The sequence below is a fragment of the Chinchilla lanigera genome, unplaced genomic scaffold, assembly GCF_000276665.1.
Source record: "Chinchilla lanigera isolate Chin_1 unplaced genomic scaffold, ChiLan1.0 scaffold00012, whole genome shotgun sequence".
Taxonomy (NCBI): domain Eukaryota; kingdom Metazoa; phylum Chordata; class Mammalia; order Rodentia; family Chinchillidae; genus Chinchilla; species Chinchilla lanigera.
Genome location: NW_004955413.1, coordinates 24438012 through 24453472, shown reverse-complemented (window position 1 = coordinate 24453472; position 15461 = coordinate 24438012). Strand labels below are relative to the sequence as shown.

Sequence of the window (15461 nt, the reverse complement as noted above, 5' to 3'; positions counted from 1 at the left end):
TTTTTTTGAGACAGGGTCTCACTCTGCAGTTCAGGCTGACCTTGAGCTCACTTTGTAGCCCAGGCTGGCCTCCAACTCGCAACGATCCTCCTGCCTCAGCCTCCTGAGTGCTGGGATTACAGACATGCACCACCATACCTGACTTGTCTGTCTTTTTGAGACAGGGTCTTGCTATGCAGTTCAGGCTGGCCTCGAACTCAAAACAATCCTCCTGCCTCAGCCTCCTGAGTGCTGGGATTACAGGCCTGCGCCATCATGCCCCGCTTAGTACTGGGGATTGAAGCAAGGACTTTTGTACTGAGCTATATTCCCAGCCCCTTTAAAACATTTTTTGTTTGTTTGTTTGGAGACAGTTTCCCTAAGTCACGAGGTTGCCCAGACTGGGCTCAAACTTCCAGTTCTCCTGCCTCAGCCTCCCAGAGTGCTAAGGACTGTAGACATGTGCTCCTGAACCCGATAACAGTGGCAGTTTTGGACATGTTGGTTGTTGCATCTACGTGAACTTTTCACAGTCTGTCGCGTGCATGTCTGCTGGCATCTCTTGCACTTCACAGGCGCCTCCTGCCTGTGCGTGCTTTTGTGTCAGTTGCCGTTTCATTGTACAGTACAGGTTGGGAATTTCTGATCCGAGACCCTTGGGACTAGATGTGTCTCAGATTTCAGGTTTTTGGATTTGGGAGCATGTACATAGATTCTACCCTTTAGGCATCCCTAATCTGAAAATTCAAAATGCTCCCAAGTCTGAAACTTTGTGAATACTATTTCAGATTTTGGAGCATTTCAGATTTTTCAGATTAGGGGCTGCTCCGCTTTGTTAAAAAAAATCCACATTCATAAATATCTGCACCCACCTCATCAGAAAAATCTTTTGATTTGGGGGAAATTGTCAAGCCTATCATGGCACATGCAGCTTTTTTAGAATTTTAATTTTTTGCGTAAAAGTTTGAATTTTACCAAGGGCAAAGGATACGGTCAGTTGTTTTTCTTGAAGCAGCAGGTTCACTGCACTGGTTTTGGAGAAAAGGCCGCCAGGATGCCCGAGGCCGAGCATTCCTCGTTCGTCCGTGGGTCATTCTGTCTAGTACAAAAGGCGTCTGTGAATAAGTAGCTGCTGAGCTAGTAACTCAGGTAGCTGTGTAACTCTTACTGCTTCATCAAGGGCTTTTTTTTTTTCTTGGTAGGGCCTCATGCATGCTAGGCAGTTGCTCTGTCACTAAGGTACATCTCCAGTCTTCCTTAATTTTGAGATAAGGTTTTGGCTGAATTGTCCAAGTTGGCCTCAAATTCAAAATCCTCCTGCCTCAGCCTCCCAAGTGACTGAGATTACAGGCGTGTGCCACCATGTCTGGCTCATCAAAGGCATTCTTGAGTGAAATTGGCTTTTTTCCAAACACTCCGAGTGTGTACAAGTAGGAAAAGGCTGTTGGTTTGGTGCCGCTGTCTGGATTGGTGCTGAGGCACCAGCAGTTTTACCCGTCAGTGCTTTTGTGTCACCAGTGCAGACGTCAACATGATTCAAAGACAGATTACGTCTTGGTGCTTGTATGAGAACAGTTCTAACCTCACAGACCCTTGGATGCTGCCTCGTGGGCTCATGGGACCCGCCGAGCTTGCTGTGACAACTGGCTCGCAGCCTCCCAGAGTCTGGTCATTTGCATATCATCGGGCACATTCCTCGACCACCTTACTGTTACTAGTCAGTGACTTCTTCAAGTTGGCTCATTTTGTTTTGTCTTTTTGTTTCTGTTTTTTTTCTGGTACCAAGAATCGAACTCATGACCTAGTGCTTGCCAGGCAGGTGCTATGCTGCTGAGCTAAATCCCCAGTCCCTATGTCAGCTTGTTTGGTTTGTTTGTTTTTTTTTTTTTTGGTTTTTCTCTGGTACCGGGAACGACCTTGCGCTTGCCAGGCAGGCGCTTTTGCCGCTGAGCTAAATCCCCAGCCCCTGTCAGCTCGTTTTGAAACATACTTAAGTATGTGCAAGTCAGTGCTATATGACTACCATAAGTCGTGAATCAGTGCCACAGATGAAAGAAAACCCCCAAAGAAGTACAGAATTAGTGATCAACACATACATACGTCCCCGTGCCCCTATAAACCTTAAAGTAACATGACCTGTTTGGGAAACCCTATCCTGGACCCAATACTTCGGGGGCAATCAAGTCCCAAGAAAGAGGGAGGTAAGGAGACCAGAGTGCAGATTTCTGGGCCGCCAGTCTGCTGGTTTACCTGCCCCCACCCAGAAGCCCCTGTGCACAGCCTCCGGAAGGGAGCTGCCCTTGACTGCTGCCATTGGTAGTGTGGGTGCTCAGTTCTTCTGGACTGGGTGGGCAGGGCAGCCTTGTCAGACCTCACTCACCCTCTCCCTGTTCCTCCTGAAAGCCTGTGTCCCTAGAGCCCTGGACTAGGGTTAGGGGTCCATTGCTTCCTTGGAGGAAGAGCTGTGTGAGTACCTCTACTTCCTAATTAGATTCTTTTTTTATTTTTGAGACAGAGTCTCACTATGTAGCCCAGGCAGGCCTGCAACTCATGACGATCCTCCTGCCTCAGGCTCCCAAGTGCTGGGATTGTAGTCTTGCACCACCATGCCTGGCTCTGCCTGAATTCTTAAACCCTTAACCAGGGATACTTTGAAGCCCATTTGTGCAGTGTGGATGTATGAACCGTGGAGTTCAAGCTGAGGATGGGGAACAGGGGTCCCAGGGTCCTTCTCCTTGCTGCTGAGTAGCCCACTTAGGTAGTTGATGAGTAGGGGTCCTTTTCTGTCCGCTCCCCTGAGCTGTTGCAACCTCTCCCCCACTGCATCTAACAGAAAGACAACGTGGAGCTGGTGAAGGCCCTCATTGTGTTTGGGGCAGAAGTGGATACCCCGAATGACTGCGGAGAGACTCCTGCCTTCATAGCCTCCAAGATCAGCAAACGTATGTGCTCCACCCTCCGGGACCAGAGTTGGGTGGAGGTGGCGTGGGGTGCAGGCGCTGAGGGGGAGGGGAGTCCCAGCCATCAGTTGCCGGACCGCCCACCTGCTGCGAGTGGCAGCACCACAGTGGGATCAAGGAGGCCGTGAGCTCCCCACCACACACAGACCCGATGCAGGTTCACCCAAGGCTTCCTGAGCCACAGCCTCTTCCATGCACCCTAATTATCCCATTTCAGGGTGTCAGGCTCCCAGGAGGAGGGGCAGGGTAGGCAGTGGCAGCACAGCCGTGAGTTTGCCAAGTGTCTCACTGCACGAGCTGTGCGCATGCGCTCTGTGCATGACACGCATGTGCATGCGCTACGCCCTTGCCTCGAGCCTGGCTTCAGAGGTGGAAGCAGCAGGACCGTGGGTTCTCCTGAAAGAAGCCTGGAGCCCCTTTGGCGGGTTGTGGGGAGCTGTGGGGGTTACTGCGGAGTGTACCCAGTTGTGAGTCGATGGCCCGGTGCGTATACTGCCCATGTATTAAATGGGATGAGTGCCTGCCAGCTGATTCACTCCTTTCAAACTCTGAAAGGAACTGTCCACTCGGCATTTTGAGAACTGCTGTCCATGGAGGTGGGAGCCCTGCTTCCTTGGCTGGAGTAGAAGGACAGAAAGGACTTCCCAAAAAGCAGACCGTGTGACTCTGCTCTCATCCTCCAGCCATGTCCACCCTCAGCCCCCAGCCCCTGCCCAGAGTCCAGGAGGCTGCCCGGCAGGCTCACGGGTCCACAGGATGGGTCCCTGTGTGCAAGGACAGGCCTCTCACACCGTCTCCACCCTGTGCCGTCTCCCCAATTCATGAAAGTCGTCACGAGGAGGGCGTTCTTGACTCTGCTGAGAACTCTGGGGGCCACCTACAGCCTCCCACCCATCCGAGGGGCCCCCTCAGAGCACGGCTCTGTGGCATCACCTCAACCCTGCTCCCTGGAGAGAGCTCAGCCCCCACCGGTCAGCTTAAGCAGCCTAGGTAGGCCACTCCCTCCCCTGCCCTGCTTCCCCGCTGTGCCAGGCCTTGGACCAAAGCAGTCCTGAGGGAAAGAAATGGGGCCGAGGGTGGGGTGATGAAGTGGGGAAGGGACAAGATCAGCCAGTGCAGGCAGCCAGCGCCTCAGGGATCCCAGAAGCCTTGGGATCCCTGGCGAGGATCCAGGGCCCGTCATGGTCCGAGGGCATTTCCTATAACACTCACGAGATGGGCACTCCTGTGGCCTCTCGTCCCCTGGGGGCTCGGGTAGGCAGCAAGGACGCTGTGAGGGCCTAGTTCCTGCTCTCTGACTTCAGTGCTCACCTTGACTCCGTTGGTGTGAGGCCTGGCACGCCCCCTGCTGGCCCCTTCAGGGACCTGTAAGCTTTTGAATGTTGCCTGGCAATCGGCATTTGCACCCTTGGTGCCCTTGGACACAAGGATGCTTCTCTGGGCTTTCTGTGGCCTGACCCACCTAGGAACCAAGGCTGTTTTTGAAGTGGGGCCCCTAAATACAGGGCACATCGCAGAAGGCAGACTCCACCCCGTCAAGCCAAGGTTGCTCCCATGAGGCAGAGCAGAAGCCACCTCTCTCTCTGCCCACCCCCATCTTTGTGTTTCCGTTTTACAGGCAGGCAGTCACCCAAGCCAGGCTGGACAGTGGGCCTGGGGCGCGTTGGCTGATGGGTAATGCTTAAGCCTAGAGAGGCCACTGAGCCCAGCCCTGCGGCATATTAGTTCTAGTCTTGTCTCCTCCCCTGCGCTTCTTGGCTGTGCACGCAGACACATGCATCTTCCCCACCCCCTCCCTGGCACTATCTGCTGCTCCTCCCAGCTGGTCTCCCTCTCTCTGTGCCCATTCTGGGGCCATGCGCCTAGCAAGGGAGTCTGCTCCGCAGCCTGCCCGCCTCGATGCCTCTGGCCTCCTCACGGTGGTGGGTGGGATGTTGGGGCAGAATCACAGGGCTGCTGGGCCAGGCATGTGGGGCTACGCTGCTTGTCAGGTGGGCATGGTGGGCCTTGGGCACAGAGGAAGGCTGCACGGTAGGGGGATGGGCCTGAGCCTAGAGGCCACCGAAGAGGTTTTCAGCCTGGGGACCAGGACATGAGCACAGTCTCCCTTTGTTCATGGAGCTCAGCCCTGAGCAGTGTCCTCACCCAGCCTTAGAGTAACCTTAGACGGTCATGAGCTTCCTGGAGCCCTGTGGAGCCTGCCCTACCATCAGTCAGGTGTAGTGATTCCTACCCCGAAGGGCGGTTGTTAGAGCATCTGTGCCGATGGAGGGAGGAACGCCCGGTGTACAGCAGACCCGGGGTGTGGTGGGTGTTTACGCCTGGGGATCAGGAGGAAGATACTGAGGATCTGGGAGTTGGGGAGGTGGCCTGGGAGTGCTTCCTAGGGCAGCCCCACCCCTAGCCCACGCCTGGGGATCAGGAGGAAGATACTGAGGATCTGGGAGTTGGGGAGGTGGCCTGGGAGTGCTTCCTAGGGCAGCCCCACCCCTAGCCCACTTCTCTTCCCTAGAGGCTTGTGGCCTGCTCACCTTTATCCTGGAGCACAGAGCCCCTCCTGGAGCAGATGACGGGGCAGTGGGGCGGTGACTCAGCTCCAGATTTGTTCTAGGGTTCCCAGGGACGCTGGTCAGGGCCCTCCTGGCCTAGCGCCCCTGCCCTGTGCCTTGCAGAGCTGCAGGACCTCGTGCATGTCTCCCGCGCCCGGAAGCCGCCCTTCCTCCTGAGCTCCATGAGGGACGAGAAGCGGATGTAAGTGGTGCAAGGGCAGAGCTGGGCTGCCCAGCCTTGCCCAGAGGGCTTGGGCTTTTACCTGCTTCCTACCATGCCCCATGAGGCAGCCCTTCTCCTCATTATGCAGTTCACACAGTTGATGGCAGAGAACAAGTCCCTGGGGACTGTGATGGCTCCTTCATCTGTGACAGCCAGTGGCAGCTCTTGGGACCAGTGCTGGGAGCTCTAGGCCCCACCTCTTCCCCCGATGTCATGGGATAGAGGAGGGTGTGGTCCCTGGGACCCCTCGGTGGGAGATACTGCACTCCACCTAGCCTCCCCACACACCTTCCTCTGCAGATCGCAAACTGTCCCCTAGGCAGGCCTAGTGGGGGGCAGAGGGTAAGCCCAAGCCTGCCCCTGACTGAAGGCGGCAAGTTGAAGGACAGAGGAGTTGCTGGCCCACTGTTCTTGCTTGCAGCTTCCCAGGTAGGAATGGTAACCAGGCTTTGCAGAGGCAGGGCCTGAGGCCTGAGAGCCGACTGACTCAGAGCAAGGTGTTCCCACTCCATGTGCTTTCTGCTGCCCGCCTTGTGGGGAACGCGCTCTTCCCATATCAGAGGCAACCCCTGCTCTCAGGCCCGCCCAGGCAGCCAGATCCCACTCTTCTTTCTGACTGCCCCCACTTGCCTGAGGTATCAGAGCCCGTGGCAACCCATTCATTTCTGTGGTCACCCATTGTGTGTGCTCAGGAGGCGCCTGTGCCCCATCTGCTTTGGGTATCCCTGCATGCCAGTGTGTGTGCACATGAACACAGCACAGGGCCCAGGTAAGGCAGCTGTCCCTGTGGAGGACAGCGAGCCCTGGACCCTCCAGCTGACCTCTCGGGAGAGTCTGGCTTGTTTGAGCTGGGCTTCTAGGCCAGGGCTGCAGGCCTCCCCTGCCACCCTCTGGGCTGCCAAGCGGCTGGGTACCCAGGAGAAGGCCCTGAAGTGGAGTACACAGGCCTCTTCTGTGATCAGCTGTCTGTGTCCCGTGGACATCCGGCCCCGCCCTTGAGGCAGTGCTAGACCTGATGGGGGCTGAGAGTGACCGCTCACGTGGTGGTGGCAGCCATCGCAAGGCAGGGCAGGGCAGCCGTGCTGCAGGACCCGCTGGCCTGGTGCCAGCTTCTTGCAGCAGAGTCCAGCCGGGGTGGAGAGGCAAGAAGGAGCTGGAAGGCAGGACTGAGCACACACTGTGCAAGTGTCCTCTTGGAGCCTCCAGGAGAGCAGGACTGGCAGGCTGTGCCACCTTGAGGGCTAGGCTGAGCAGGACCTGGAGTGCCAGCCCTGCATCACCAGCTGTGTGATTTCGTGCCAATCCTGACTCCTGGGCTTCCTTCCTTCACTTAGAGATGGGCTTATGCTTAGCAGGACTGTCCTCCTAGAGTTAATGTTGGTGACTCTGTCCTACTCCTGGCCACAGAGACCTTGCCTCCCTGCCTCTCCCACCCTGCGTGGAGGCCGTGACCCCCTCACCGCCAGTCTTGGCCTGGCTGTGGGGAACCAGCCCTTCCTCCTGGGCCTGTCTGCTTGCAGCAGGCTTTCATTGGACACTTGTACTGGGTGAGCCTGGAACTGACCCACATGGGGCTGCTGTCCTCAGAGACAGGGAGGCCAACGTGGGGTGTTCCACAGCGCCTGCTTGCCAAGGCGCCCCAGCTCCTCTCCCCTGCCACCCCCTGAAACACTGCTTTATTCCTTCACCCCCACAGCATGTAGGTAGGCTCCATGGCAAGCTCGGATGGCTCTGTCATGCCCCGGCCAGGGTGCAGATGCTCGGGGGACAGGGACGGAGAGCGCACAGGGCATGAGTGCTGGCAGTCAAGGGAGCCCGCTCACTCCTGCCGCTGTGCTCACTGCAGCCACGACCACCTGCTCTGCCTGGACGGAGGAGGCGTGAAAGGCCTGGTCATCATCCAGCTCCTCATTGCCATCGAGAAGGCCTCAGGTGTGGCCACCAAGGACCTCTTTGACTGGGTGGCAGGCACCAGCACAGGCGGCATCCTGGCCCTGGCCATTCTGCACAGTGAGTGCAGCCCCTGGGGGGCGAGCAGGGCAGGGTGGGGTGAGATCCCCTCAAGGGGCTGAGCTTGTTTGCAGAGCTTTGTGGAAAGGGGGCAATGGAGCCGGACGTGGTAGTGCATACGTGTAATCCCAACACTCAGGAGGTTGAAGCAGGAGGATCACCATGAGTTCAAGACCAGCCTGGACTATGTAGCAATACCCTATCTCAAAAAAGAAAGAAATGGAAAGAAGGAGGGAAGGAGAGAGTGGATAAAGGGTTAGCGCAGGGCCTGTGTGTCCTTCGTGGGGGCTGTAGGTTTTGGGGTCCCTGCTGGAGGGAACAAGATGGGGCGGTAGGCACACACTCCGTGGCAGAGGTAGCACAGGCAGCATCAGTGGTCTGGACGCTGCCCCTCCACACACAGCACCCTGGGCTTCGCCCCCCACCCCCGCAGCACATGGGAGGTCGCTTGGATGTTGGCAGGAGCAGGAGGGCTGGAGGTTGAGAGGATACCGAGTACCGGAATGCCACAGCCCTGGTCTGCATGCTTGTTCACCCAGGAGGTCAAGGCCCTAGGTGGGAAGGGTGGCCCAGCTTGCTTGGGCCAGAGCTGTCCCTCAGACTCCGGCCAGCGGGTCATAGGCCCCTGAGCCCGCTTCCTTCTGTCCAGCCTTGGCGAGGTGCAAGGCTCTTGGCCTACTGGGTAGCCAGCGTCTCGGCACACATGGCCTCTCTGCATCAGCCTTGGCCTCTGGGTCCCCAGCTGGTGACCTCTTGCCTAGTGCTGGTCAGATTGCATTTTCCCCAAAGCACTTTGCAAACCTGGTTCCTAGTGATCAAAGTTGTGGTAACCGGGGGAGGGTTCCCCTCACTCAGAGGCCTTTGCAGGGGGTCTGGGGCGTGAGGCCCATGCTGGGGCTGGAGGGCAGAGTGGATGGGGACACAGGCATCTGGGCATTTGCTGGGCTGTGTGAAGAGCAAGTGCCAGGCAAGGCAGGGGGCCGCAGGGCCTAGACACGTGTGCCGAGAGCAGCATCCCGTGGGGGGAGGGGAGGGGAGGCCATCGGGTGCAAGTGGCAGGGGACTTCGTTACCCGCAGCAGTGTGTTGACAGGTACTTCATTTCATTTTGAGGATTCTCCCTGGAGCCCTATGAGGTGAGCAGCTGGGGACCCTGAGGACCAGAAGGGGTCACCCAGTGAGTCAGGGCCTGGCCAGGCCTCTGTCCAGAGTCTGTGCGGCTCTCTCCCTGGGCCTTGGGGGTCCTGTGTCCTCCCTGATTGTCTAGGAACCTGGGCCAGAAAGGCAGAAAATCTGGGTGGGTGCCATGGGCAGGAGTCCCGGCCTCCTAGAAAAGTTACCTCCTCTTTGGGGGACTGGTTTCTCCCGCTAAGGTCTTCACCTCCAGGCACTGTGGCAGGCGTTGGGAAGTCACCTTGTGCCCTCCGCTTGCACACCCCTGGCATGGGGAACCCATTGCTCCCAGGCAGCCGGGCAGGTACACACGCACAGGGCTGTTCCTTCCCTGCTGGGACACATGAGTAATCTGGGTTTTACACACTTTTATACTCCCAGGGCCCTTTTTTAAGGGAAATAATACAAAATGATGAATACAGAACTAGGCACACAGAGCCTTGGGTCTGTGGGAAGGGCCCTGCCCATGTGGGAAGCTGGCATCCAAAGGTGTTAAGCTTAGGGAAGGTCATCCCTTGGGTGGCCCTGCCCTCTGTGGCCCCCAGCTAGTGCTGGCCCAGTGTCCCCTCCCTGCCAGGGGGCCCCCAAGTGGTACTGGTCTCCCCAGCAACCCCTCTCCTCTTCCTAGGCAAGTCCATGGCCTACATGCGAGGCCTTTACTTCCGTATGAAGGACGAGGTGTTCCGGGGCTCTCGGCCCTACGAGTCAGGGCCCCTGGAGGAGTTCCTGAAGCGGGAGTTTGGGGAGCACACCAAGATGACGGATGTCAAGAAGCCCAAGTAAGCCCCTCATCTCCACCATGCATGCTGTCCTGGGAGGCCCTTTGAGCTCCCCATTTCCACAAAGGGCTTCTCTGGAGGATGGGGAGGGGGGCAGAGGACCCAAAATTGGCAGCAGGCACCCAAGGGCAGAGGAGAGGTGACCCCAAGGGCCTGGCTCTGCCGCCCGCCAGGGCCTGGGCTGCTTCCCTGCTGTGAGGCCGGCTGCACTGAGGCTGCACACCCCGAGCCCGGCACAGTACACAGAGGCTGCTTCTCATACCTCACACAGCACTGGGGAGATCAGAATCAGGCAGCTTTGGCCAAGCCTGTAATTTTTGTTTTTTTGTTTGAGACAGGGCCTATGTAGTTCAGGCTGGCCTTGAACTCACTGCATAGCCCAGATTGGCCTCAGACTCATGATGATCCTTCCGCCTCAGCCTCCTAAGTGCTGGAATTACAGGTGTGCACCCCCATACCCGGCACCCATGCCTATAATTTAAGGCAGACAAACTTGAACTTGTGCAAGTCAGGCAGGGCTTAGAGCGGTGAATCATGTGGGCACCAGGCATTGGTTTGGGGGTGCACAACCGAGGACAGTCATCCCGGGCTGGAGAGATGGGTGTCACTTGGTGCCTGTCAGATGCAGACCCCCTTCTGTGAGCTCTGCGCCCTGGGGAGGGGTACTCTGGGCATCCTCTCCTTAGTGGGTGGGGGTCCCACATCCACAAATGCCGATTCCCCGGAGCTCAGCCCTTTGTGCTGGCAGAAACTTCTTGCAGTCTGCACAGCCTTCTGAGGCCTGGAGTGGTAGCATCTCATTCCCAAGGCGAGGGTGCGTGTGTGTCCATGGCCATACTAGTAAGGCAGCAGTCACCACTGACATTTGCCTGGTGCTGTGGCCACCCACCCAGCCTGGCCAGGGCTGTTCGTGTCCAGCTCACATCGGGACCTCCCTGTCCTACAGCCGGATCAGGGGTGCAGCTGGCAGACAAAAGGCTGGGAGCTGTGCACAGCCCAGCTGGGAGGGACCCGGGCAGCCAGGGCCTCCGGACTGGGACGTTCCAGCAGGGCCGCAGGTACTGGCCTGCTGCAGAGCAGCCACAGACAGGGTCCCTTGGCTGGCTGCCTGGGGTCAAAAGGAGGGAGCAGACCAAGGACGAAGTGGTCAAGGAGGGTGGCCTGCAGTGTGAGCCAGGCCCCCAACTCCCGAGGGCCAGGAAGATAATAGGGCTGATTTCATAAGAAAGCTTTTATTATTTTTTTTCTCCATTTTAGGGAAAAAAAACAGTCTTCAAGAAAAATTGGATAATACAGAAATTGAAAAAGAACAGCTTATTAACCAGAAAGATAATTTAAAAAATTTTTAGAAATCTTATCCTGGATATTTCTTTCTTATAGTGAAATGGAATATATATTCTTTAAAGTACATATACAAAGCTGGGCATAGTGGCAGCACTCGGGAGACTGAGGCAGGAGGATCGCTGCACGTTCAAGGCCAGCCTGAACTACATAATGAGACGTCCTAAAAAAAACACACGCACAGATTAGTGAATATTTATAAAGAAAACATCCCTATAACCCTGAAACCAGCTCAGAGCCCCACCCTGTCACAGCTCTGTCCCACGCATCCAGGGCAGGAGCTCTCCCGAAGCACGGAGCAGACTCCTGGCTTTTCTGGACCGTTTGTTTGCCCACAGATGTACCAGGAGCAGCGTGGCTAGGTCTGCTGCTCTGGGCGTGGATGGAATCGGTTTGTGCCATCTGTCGCCCACCATATCACCCTTGTCAGTGTCCTTTTTGCTGTGTCACTCAGTGCCCCTCCTCTGGTGGAGTCCATCTTGTCCACAGGCCCCGAGGTTGGCTTCTCCAAGCACCTGTGATAGCCGTTCAGGCCGCTTTGTTTGGGTTTTGCAGGAGTTCTATGTAGAACACTTGAGTTTGCTTTCTTTTTTGTATGATACTAGGGATTGAACCCAGCCCTTCCCACTGAGCTGTGTCCTCAGTCCTGTTTTATTATTTTTTTTTTATTTTGAGACAGGGTCTTGCTAAATTGCTGTGTTGCCCAGGCTGGGCTCAAACTGGCAGTCTTCCTGCCTCAGCCTCCCAGAGGACAGGGGTTACGAGCGTGCACCACCATGTCTGGCTGTGCCTGCTCTGTGGCTTTCGTGTGTATGAATTTCTCTGAGGCACACATCTAGATGCAAAATCACTGAGTCCCTGAGGAAGCAGAGCTTGCTTTACAGTGGTCCCTCAGTTCATGAACTGAGTTCTTCCAGGATTCTGGTCACAAACTGAATTGGACAAGAACCAAATCAAATTCAGTGGTTAGGTTCCCTGTTGACCTTATGGGGAAATTTGATTTGGTTCTCGTCCAATTTGGTTTACAACCAGAATTGTGGAAAGAAGTTTGTGAACCGAGGCACCGCTGTACTTAGCATCATGCCAGGTTCATCCATGCTGTAGCAAGTGTCAGAGTCTCCTCCCTTTTTAAGGCTGATCTATACCCATTGCGTGGATACCCTGTTGTTTTGTGTATCCATCCGTCCGTCAATGGACACTGTGGGTCACTTCCGCCTTTCGGCTGTTGTGAGTAATGCGGCTGAGAGCACAGCTGTGCAAATACCTGTTCACATTGCTGCTTTCACTTCCTGGTACCTTTTGTAGAGCAACTTCTGATGCGTTCTGTTTACTAATACTTTGTTTAGAAGTTCTACCTCTGTATTCATGGGTGGGCTTGACCCGGTCTTTGTGGCTTTGGTTTTTAGGGTGTGTTTCTTCCTTTCTTTTCTGGAGGAGTTAGTATAATAGTGACTTTATTTCTCCTTGGATGTTTGGTAGACCTTGGCAAGAAAGTTGTCTAGGCCCAGAGGTTGCGTAAGGGGAAGACTGATGATTTAATTAATTTCTTTTTATTTTTATTTAATTAATTTCTTTAATGGTTGTGAGGCCAGGGTTTCTCAATGTCTTGAGTTAGTTTTGGTTATGTTTTTCCAGGAATGTGTCCATTTGACCTAAATCCTATTATCTGTCTAGGATCTGCAGCACCCTGCTGTTTTTTTGTTTTCTTGTTTTTGCCTTTTTGAGACAGGGTTTCACTATGGAGCTCAGGCTGGCCTTGAACTCACTTTGTAGCCCAGGCGGGCCTCGAACTCACAGTGATCCTCCTGCCTCAGCCTCCAGAGTGCTGGGATTACAGGCGTGCGCCACCACGCCCGGCAGTACCCCGTTATTCCCCAGCCTTGCACCCCTTCTCCACTGTGTCAGTCTTGCCGCAGGATTTTCAGATGGATTAGCCTTTCAAAACATCAGCTGCTGCCATTTACTGACTATTCTGTTTGCCTTCTGTCTCATTAGTCTTCTGTCTAGCCCTTATCAAAGTCACTTTCTCACTGTTGGGACACATGCCCGATACAGTATGAGGAGGAGAACTTTATTTTGACTCACATTTTGGAAGTTTCAGTCCTTTTGTGGTTGGCAGCATGGTTGAAGGGCTTGGGCGGAGGAAGCAGCTCAGGCGAGGCCGGGGAACTGCGATGCGGAGGGGAGGGCAGGCCCCCCAGGGAGAGCCTCTTCTGGCCAGCCCTGCCTGCTGACAGTCATCTGTGAGCCTCCTAATGCAGTCGCCTCCAGAAGCCCCGCCTGTGAGTCCATGAGGCTGTGGGGGGAACATCTCAGATACAAGTGTAGCACTGCTTCTTATATAATTGTTTTAGAGTTCTTTTTGTTTGTTTGTTTGTTTTGCTCAACTAGGGATTGAGCCTAGGGCCCTCACACTGAAGTATATCCTCAGCCCTTCTGTATTTTTTATTTCAAGATAGGGTCTCTCTTGTTAAGTCTCTAAGTTGCCTAGGCTGGGCTCAAACTTTTGATCCCCCTGCCTCAGCTCCCAAAAGGCTGGGTCTACAAGCGTGCACCATCACACCCAGCCCTGGTTCTTTTCTTAACTTCTTGAAATAAAATGTTTTTCCCATTGATTTTCTTTTTCTGCTCTACATGATGTATATGAGTTGCGTGCCTGGGTGTGTTTGTGTGTACCCTAGTTCTCCCTTATCCACAGGGATAGGTTTTAGGCCCTCAGGGTGTCTGAAACTGTGGACGGTACCCATAGTCAGTATCATGGCAGCCAGGCCAGCAGGACAGCCAGTCTGATAACAGGCAGCGGCGGGAGGGAGGGAGCAGGGCAGCGCAAGATTCATCTCGCTGCTCTGGATAGCACGCAGCTTAGATCTTAGGAATTGTTCATTTTAATATTTTTAGACTGTGGTTGACTATGGGCAGCTGAAGCCACAGAAAGCAAAACTACAGACAAGGGGGACCCTGTAGATAGATCTGCATAGTGTATATATATCGGAATGTTTCTCCTAAATACTGCTTTGATTATATCCTATATATTTATTACTATTCAGGTCAAAAGATTTTCTAATTTTCATTATATTTTCTTTTTTTAACCATAGATTATTGAAATACATTTTTCAGTTTCTAAACTGAAGACATTTTCTGTTTTTCTTATTGTTAATTACTGTGGCCAGAGGACATGATCTGAATCTTTTAAAACTTGCTGAGACCTCATTTGTGGCCTGTTTTAGGTATTTAAAAGAATATGGATTCTGCCTTTGTTGGGTGCTAATAAGTTCTATACTTGCCTGTTAGGCCACACTGGCAAGGAATGCTATTTAAAACTTCCAAATCTTTCATATCCTTATTGATTTTATTCATTTCTTCTATCAATTATGTTTAATTTTTTATTTTATGAAAAAGAAAACAAAGTTCCCTAATCAAATAAGAGAATAACTGTAGTTATTACACTGTATCATCATCTTCAAAGTAGTGAGGGGGCTGGGGATTTAGCTCAGTGGCACAGCACCTGCCTCGCAAGCGCAAGGTCGTGGGTTCGATTCCTGGTACCGGGGGAAAAAAAACAAAAAAAAACAAAAAAAAAAACACAAAGTAGTGAGAGCACAACACATAGACAAAAAAGTTTTTCTATCAGTTACTGAGACTGATAGTGTGGGGGATTTTGTTGCTTTTTTGCTGTTTTGCTACTTTTTACTTTAATAGTTTGATACACTACTATTAATTGTGTATAAATGTAATTTTTGATGTATCCTTCTGGAGCTTGGAACCTTTTATTATTATGAAGTGCCCCTCGTTATCTCTAGGAATGTTCTTTGTCTGAAAGTCCGTGCTGTCTGACCCTAGCATGGTTGCACCAGCTGCTTTGGGCGTTTGCCTCTGGGTCCGTCCTGTAAGTCAGCCTCTCTAGGTCGTTCTGTCCTAGATGTGGCTCCGGCAAAAAGCACGTAGTTGGACTTGTGGTTTGTCTAATCCTTTACTCTTTACTCTGTGTTCGTCCCTGGGCCATTTAACCACTCATAGCTTTTTAATACCTAGTAACAAATGTATTGGAATCAATTCAGTTAAGCCTGATTTAGCTGGTTGGCTCGAGGCGCATGGCCAATGTGTGTTTGACCGCGTTTACATGACGGCCCTTTTAGTTAAGCCACTGCTCTCTTTGGGCCAGCAGATGCCGTCCTATTTTGTTGTGGCTTTTTCTTCTTCTGTTTTTCTTTCTTGCCTTGTTTTGGATTCACTGACTAGGTTTTATCATTATATTCCGCCGTACCCCTAGTAGATAGATATGTATGCAGTCCAGTCTGTGTGGTTTTTTTAGTGTGTGCTAAACTCGTGTGTGTGTGTGTGGTGTGTGTGTGGTATGTGTGTGGGCGTGGTGCGTGCGCATGGTGCTGGGAATGAACCCAGGGCCTAGTGCATGCCAGGCAAGTGCTCTACCACTGACCTCCACCCCC

General features: G+C 53.7%; 1 protein-coding gene across 2 annotated transcripts in view; it reads left to right on the top strand.

Annotated features, from left to right (window-relative positions):
* The window catches only part of Pla2g6 (phospholipase A2, group VI (cytosolic, calcium-independent)), a 50638-nt gene that overhangs the window by 28757 nt on the left and 6420 nt on the right, over positions 1-15461 (top strand). The window contains exons 9-13 of one of the 2 annotated variants that reach the window (XM_005379242.2): positions 2813-2921; positions 3768-3929; positions 5612-5690; positions 7558-7721; positions 9522-9672. In XM_005379242.2, the coding sequence (XP_005379299.1) occupies positions 2813-2921; positions 3768-3929; positions 5612-5690; positions 7558-7721; positions 9522-9672 (665 nt within the window). The remainder of the gene's footprint in view (positions 1-2812; positions 2922-3767; positions 3930-5611; positions 5691-7557; positions 7722-9521; positions 9673-15461) is intronic. The other variant, XM_005379243.2, reaches the window with a different exon arrangement.